Here is a 6,169-nt window from a genome sequence, read left to right as displayed (position 1 = left end):
ACCCCTCCCCCAACCTCATTCCTGGAGAAACCCCCTCCAAACCTCATCCCTGGAGAAACCCCCCAAACCCCATTCCCTGGAGCGCAGGGACCAGTGCCCTCCCACTGCCCGAGCTGCCACCCTCTACCCGCCAGTCCCCACGCTGAGACTCAGCTGCTGGGTCTGCCTTCTTTTTTTTTTTTTTTTTTGCTGTTTTTGTTTTCTCCTTCAAATACAAGACAAAAACACACCTCGTTTATCATCATAGATATATATATTTCACTCTCACCACATAAATACAAAACATCCAAAGATCCAAAACATTCAGAACAAAGTTAGTAGCCAGGATTCCGGGACACCTACCCGCGTTGGAATCGCTCATTATTTTCTTCACTAAAAATAATTTGCCTAAAAAAAAAAAAAACAGGGAACAAAGCTTCCGACGTAAATAATTTACAATAAAATTACTATTTTTAAAATGCTCTAGGCTGGCTTCCGGTGGAGGAATACATTCTCGACACTGGGGTCTGTGGTTTTGGTTAAAATGCGGGTAGCCGTGGCTGTGGGGACTGTCCTGTTGCTGCGGCACCGGTAAGGTCCAGGTCTCTGACTTGGGACCAGGGAAACCCTGGGGGGTTAAGGGAGGAATCCTTTCCAGCCACACAGGATGCCCATCTGGACGCGTGGGCCACGGACGGAGGAGACTGGGCCGCGCTGCTGTCCCAGGCTGCGGCCCGCCTCTCCCGCCTCTCCCTCCAAAAAAATTCTGCTCTGAAATCCATCAAGGCGTTTCCCCCGTGTCGGAAGAGTTTTGTGAATCCAGGAGTGGGGCGGACACGAGAGGCACTGGGCACTGACTTGTTTGCAAACCCAGCAATGCTGCCCACAGCCACGCGTGGGGAGGCGGTGCGGAGGAGCGCCACGGAGCCGCGCCGCGCTCTCGCTCTCTCTCCCTGAGCGGCGCGCGGCTGTAGGCCACCGCCCAGCCGCCTCTAGAAGGTGGTGCTGAATTTTCTTCCATTCGCTGGCTGCACGGGCTTTTCGGTTTGCTTCTCCCTTTTCAGTTGCGGTGTACAAGGTTAGCCCCCAGAACTTTCATTTGCACTGCCCGGTGGCGCATTCTCCGCGCCGAGTTTCCTTGGACCTTCCAAACTCCGTGATGAGCATTTTAAAGCCGGTTCCGCTTCCTCTGGTTGGATGCGGTGGTGATCACTGATTATTGCTGATTAGGTCAAATGTGTTGCCCCGGGGTCCGGGAGCCCAGGAGGTGGCTGCGATCGGAGTTTCTTTAACGCGAGAAACCTCAGCAGGATCTGTCCAGCCCGGAGCCGCGTGCGCCCGGCTCTCCGGAGAGGTCCGCAAAGCGGGGACCAGGGGCTCCCCACAGCCCTGGCTTCTCTGGCGAGAGAGAGGAATGGACTCCTTTTTGGTCTAAGGGGACCTGCCAGTTTTTCCAGCCCCTGGGCTCTGCGTGCAGCTTTTCTCTTGCGAATATTCACAAGACTTTAACCATCAAGGGCGGCAGCGGCCGGACCCGGAGCAGGTGCGCTGTGCTCCGGCCTCAGAACCGGCCTTTCCCCTCCGGGGCCCAGCACCGGTTGGCGCATCGGGTTGTCTAACTCGGGCCTTTCCCCTAATTCTTTGGATTCTCCTGGATTCAGAGGAAGTTTGGGGGGAGAGGGATGTAGGAAAAAAAACAGCCCAAATGAGATAAAATTGGTAGCAGAGCCTGGTTGGGAAGCAGAGCTGTCAGGGGCCTCCTGGGAGCCGGGATCCCCGGCGCCTAACTCGCGCGAGTCCATAAATATCACCACGATAGAGACTATAAATATAAATACAGGGGAACTCTTCCGATCAGTCCAGCGCTTTCTTCTCGGCCCCTTCTTTATTGCTGGTCCGCGAGTAAGGCTCGAAGGCCGAGGAGCTCAGGTACCGCGCGGACAGTTCTTGCAAATTCCCGGCCAGCGACCCAGCCATTGTCAACGGGGCGGAGGACAGGCGGCCGGCGACGGAGCCGAGCAGCGAGGGCACGGGCAGGCTGAAGAGGCCGTGGCCGGCGGCCGGCGCGCCCGCGTGCAGTCCCCCCGGCCCCGCGGGCCCAGGCCCCGGAGCCGCGCCCACGGCCGGCGGGTGCGGGGACGCGGCGCTGGCGGGGCCGGGGGCGGTGGCGGCGGCGGCGGCAGCCGAGCCCGCGGCGGCGCCCGCGCCCGCGCCCAGGGCAGGCAGGCTGGGCCCGCGCAGCGCCGAGCCGAGCGCGCCCGTGGCGCAGGGCGGCAGCAGCGCGGGGAGGCCGGGCGGCGACAGCAGGCGGCCCTGCTCCAGCAGCCGCAGCACGCTGCACGTGGCCGCCGTCTCCGACACCACCGATCGCAGCTCCGAGTCCTTGCCCTGGTCCTTCTTCTGCTTCGTGCGCCGGTTCTGGAACCAGACCTTCACCTGCGCGCCAGGCGCGGGGAGCAGGGGGGAAGAGGAGCAGGGAAGACGGGCGTCAGGAGAAGCAGGCTCCAGGGTGCGAGGGTTGGGGGCAGGGAGGGTTGGGAGGGGGCCTTCCCACAACCCCAGCCTTAACCCCAGTCCTAGTCCCACCCGTGGCGGGAGAGGTCCCGCTAGGAGCTGCCAGGGGGAGCCAGGACCCCCAGGTGGGGGACACAGCTCTGCTAGGATGCACTTCCGGGTCATGGAAGCAGGCCCAGGCTGGCCAAGATTCCCAATAAAGTAATAAAAATGTCCACAACCTTCACTCAAAAGAAGACCAGAAGGGATTCCACTGAGTGATCGCTGACCTGTGCCGCCTGAAGATGCTGTGCGGGAAGGGGGAGTGGGGGTCGGTGGGGAAGCGTCGCCCTGCCTATCTGGACCCTGGACCCAGGCCCCTGGCCAAACGGGCTCGAATTTAGCTATAAGCAGCTGTTTCTTATTAGGGTGGGACTTGACCACCAACTAGCAGCAAGCAGGGAATGTGGCTGTAGAAAGAATAGTTTGTCCAAGTTTTTTTTCCCCACCTCCTCTCCCCAGGAGCTGGATTGGAGGGGCTGAGTGATCCTCAATTTTCCACTCTTACGCTCTCCATCCCGAACTTTGGTACCACGGGAGAAAGTCGGGAGGCTGTGTTGGACTATATTCTCTCCACCACCCTCCCCTCTCACTGTCTCTTCTCCCTTGGTCCCCCCTAGCTGGTGGCCCACAATGGAGTTTGGCAGCTACAGGGCAAGGTGATCCTGTCTAGATTTTATAAACTGTACTAAGAGGGGTGGTAGCAGCGACACTAGGGAAAAGCGACCATGCCAATTCAGGCTCAGAAAGAGCATCTGACGTGTCCGTCCTTGGTTCTCAGCTTTCTGTCCAGATTTCGGACCTAGAAGGTTCCCCACCTGCTTCAGGGCTGGGCATAGGGCAAGGGACTGAGCCTCAGAAAACAATGTCGGCCTGACCTAAGCCAAGCTGGTGCCATGCCCTGGCCAGGCCCCAAAGACCTCTGGGCTGAGTCCAAATAGCCAGCTCCATCGTGGCATCATATGGATTTCATGAAAGCGAACGACCTACCGCACGGTTGGCAGTGCTGGCTCCCAGGCCCCTAGATCTGTCTCCCATCCCACGCCTCCTTGGCACAGAAGACAGGGGCCTCCTGGATGTCTGAGTGAGTGCTTAAGGCTGAGAATGGGGTTGGGTAGCTGCGGGCCAGGGGAAGCCTTGCGGTCAGGCCAGCCCGGTCTGCATAGGCAGGTATCAGGAATGTGCACTTTTCTAATCCTAGCTGTCACCTGTGCTGAAGCAGGGGGCTTTGGCCCTAAGCTTTTGGCCCATTGCGGGATGGGCCGAGTGTTGTGTAAGGCTCCCATCCCCAAAGGGGGGTGGTGCCTGGAAATCTGGCCAAAATGAGGCAGCCAAAGCAGGGTGAACATCCGTTCCTTTAGAGCAGAGACAAGCAAGGGATTCTCAAGACTGGTGTCCAGAAAGAATTCCGGAAGGACATATTGGGGTCTCCTGAGCTAGGCCAAGTGAGCAGAGCATGGGCCCTGGAATACTTGAGGGTATGGGGGGGGGGTAGCTTATGGAAGGGAAGGAAGCCTCAGACCTTTCTTGCCCACCCTCTCTATCTCCTCCACCTCCCCCAGAGGCTCTGTCCAGAGCCCTCGGAGATGGTGCGGAAGCGCTGGCTGGGGGCGGTGGGGAAGGAGGCCGGTGCAGAACTGGAGTGGCCAGGCCCTGGTACTACCTGGGTCTCGGAGAGGTTGAGCTGCCGGGCGAGCTCGGTCCTCTCGCGGCCCACCACGTACTGGCAGCGCTGGAACTCCATCTCCAGCCGGTAGAGCTGCTCCGCCGTGAAGGACGTGCGCGTCCTCTTGGGCCGGTCCAGGTCCAGGCCCTTGGGCAGGATGATCTCTCGGATGGATCCCTTGGCATCTGGGGAAGGGAAAGTATCAGCCGCCAGAGCCCTCTGCTCGCCCTCCGCCTCTCTGGCCTGAAGTTCAGAGGTGGAGGGGTTGGGGGGAGCAAAGACTGTGTATTGGGGAGCCAGGGCAACCGCCACACGCTCGCGGGAGGGAGAAGCAGGCTTTGCCTTTTGTACCACCCTCCGGACACAGAGGAGAGGGATGCAATTCCAAACCCGCGCTGGGTCCTCCCGGCTTGGGGGCCTTGACTTCGCGGTCTGGGTCCCTGGTAGCCTAAGGGCCCCCACACTATCCAGCCCGGGTCGGCCAGGCCCCAGCTCTGGAGCGTGTCCACCGGATCGCCCCGGCGGTCCCCACCCCCACCCCTGGGTCTCTTTCCCTCCGGAGCCCGGGAGGCGGAAGGAGGTGGGACCGAGTCCGGCCGGCGGGGCCTGGCGCGGTGCTGGCGGGGGCGGCGCCGGGCCGGGCTGGCCTCACCGCCGTGGCCGCCCCAGCTGAGCGCACACCGCGCGGCAGAGCCGGGCCACGCTGAGCGCCGAGGTGGCCTCCGCGGCCCGGCCATGCAGCCCGGCCGCTGTTCCAGGCGGCGTGGGCCAGCCCCGATCGCGGCGCCGGGGCCCTGGGCCCAGCGCGCCAACTGGCTGGGCCGTAGCCGGCGGTCGGTGGTCCTTCTTCCGCGCCCGCGCTCCCCTGGGGTGCGCTCATCTCGCCAGGGCGCGGGAGTCCGGGCTCCCGGCAGGTCCTCCGGGCCACAGGGCGCACACAAGTCCTCCAGAGTTTCCTGCTCCTTTCCCGGGTCGGAGGCCGCAGCCTGGAGCCTGGGCCCGCCCGTGCAGACCCTAAGCTTCCCCCGCAGCCCAGCGCTGGGCTCTCGGGCCTCGGAGGATAGCGGTCCCCGGAGAGTGCGCGCCCCAGGGGCGAGTGCCCATCGGGCCAGCCGGACCCCGGGAGAGGAAGGCCAGCAACTTTCCCCGAAGTCCGCAGCCCGTCTCCGCCCGCCGGGGTGGGTCTCGGCGCGCAGCTAGGGCACCGGAGTCGCCCCCAAAGAACGCGCCCCGCAGCCCTGCCCATCCCTACCTCGCACCAGGATCCGGCGGCAATAGTCCGGGTCCGCTGAGGAATTGGATTTACTTTTGCTGCAATCTTCCGCCGCGCCCGACGCCGAGAAGGCGCTCTGCGGCTCCTTGAGGAAGGCGGCGGGGAGGTTCCCCTCCGCGCCCTTGCCCTCCCGGCTCTCCTTGTGCGCGTTCTTGGAGACCCGGGCAGCCTCTGCGTCCGAGTGGCACCGAACGTCCATTTTGTCTGGTTTCCCGAACATAGGAGAGGCAAAAGCAACAAAACAAAACAAAAAAAAAAGAAAGAAAGAAAGAAAAAGAAGAGGCAGAGTGGGGGGGACAAAACCCCCACAATACAGCCCTGCGCCCGGCCCGGAGAGCGGCAAAAGGCAGGAATGAATGTCCCGGCGGGGTGGCTGCGGCGGCTGCGGGCGGGTCGGTGGCGGCGCGCTCGCGGAGAGGCGGCGGGGTCGGTCTGAGATCCCGGCGGAGCAGGAGCCGCGGCGAGGCCGCCTCGTCACCCGCGTCCTCTGAGCGCGTCCAGTGTCCCCCGCCTGGAGATCAGGTAGCGAGCGGCGCAACTCCGACACGCTGAGGCTCCCGCCTGCCACTGAGGGCGAGCTGTAGTGGTCCGGCGCCCGGGGGGACGCACGCTCGCTGTGGCAATTGATTACGGGTAATTTCGCAGCCCCCACGTTTCGGTTACCTCATGAATACACTAAATTGTTTGGATAATATATC

At 62.4% G+C, this 6,169-nt stretch overlaps 1 protein-coding gene across 2 annotated transcripts; it reads right to left on the bottom strand.

Annotated features, from left to right (window-relative positions):
• Positions 1-338: 338 nt before the first annotated feature.
• VAX1 (ventral anterior homeobox 1) lies at positions 339-5,691 on the bottom strand. Of its 2 annotated transcripts, XM_036337349.1 has the most exons (4): positions 5,451-5,691; positions 4,193-4,383; positions 3,741-3,745; positions 339-372 (listed from the first exon to the last, which is right to left on the bottom strand). In XM_036337349.1, the coding sequence occupies exons 1-4, from the start codon at positions 5,689-5,691 to the stop codon at positions 339-341; spliced, it is 471 nt and encodes a 156-aa protein (XP_036193242.1). The 2 variants fall into 2 exon arrangements, with proteins under 2 accessions (XP_036193242.1, XP_036193241.1); XM_036337348.1 differs by lacking the exon at positions 3,741-3,745 and having other exon boundaries at positions 348-2,415; positions 4,196-4,383.
• Positions 5,692-6,169: the final 478 nt, after the last annotated feature.

The sequence above is a fragment of the Myotis myotis genome, unplaced genomic scaffold, assembly GCF_014108235.1.
Source record: "Myotis myotis isolate mMyoMyo1 unplaced genomic scaffold, mMyoMyo1.p scaffold_m19_p_15, whole genome shotgun sequence".
Taxonomy (NCBI): Eukaryota; Metazoa; Chordata; class Mammalia; order Chiroptera; family Vespertilionidae; genus Myotis; species Myotis myotis.
Note: the sequence above shows the minus strand (reverse complement) of the source record. Positions and strands in the feature narration are given on the sequence as shown.

Coding starts and splice junctions, on each gene's coding strand:
- VAX1 (XM_036337348.1), bottom strand. CDS start 5,691: ATGTTCGGGAAACCAGACAAAATGGACGTTCGGTGCCACTCGGACGCA. Junction 4,384..5,450: donor CCGCCGGATCCTGGTGCGAG/GTAGGGATGGGC, acceptor TCCCTTCCCCAG/ATGCCAAGGGATCCATCCGA. Junction 2,416..4,195: donor TCAACCTCTCCGAGACCCAG/GTAGTACCAGGG, acceptor CCTGGCGCGCAG/GTGAAGGTCTGGTTCCAGAA.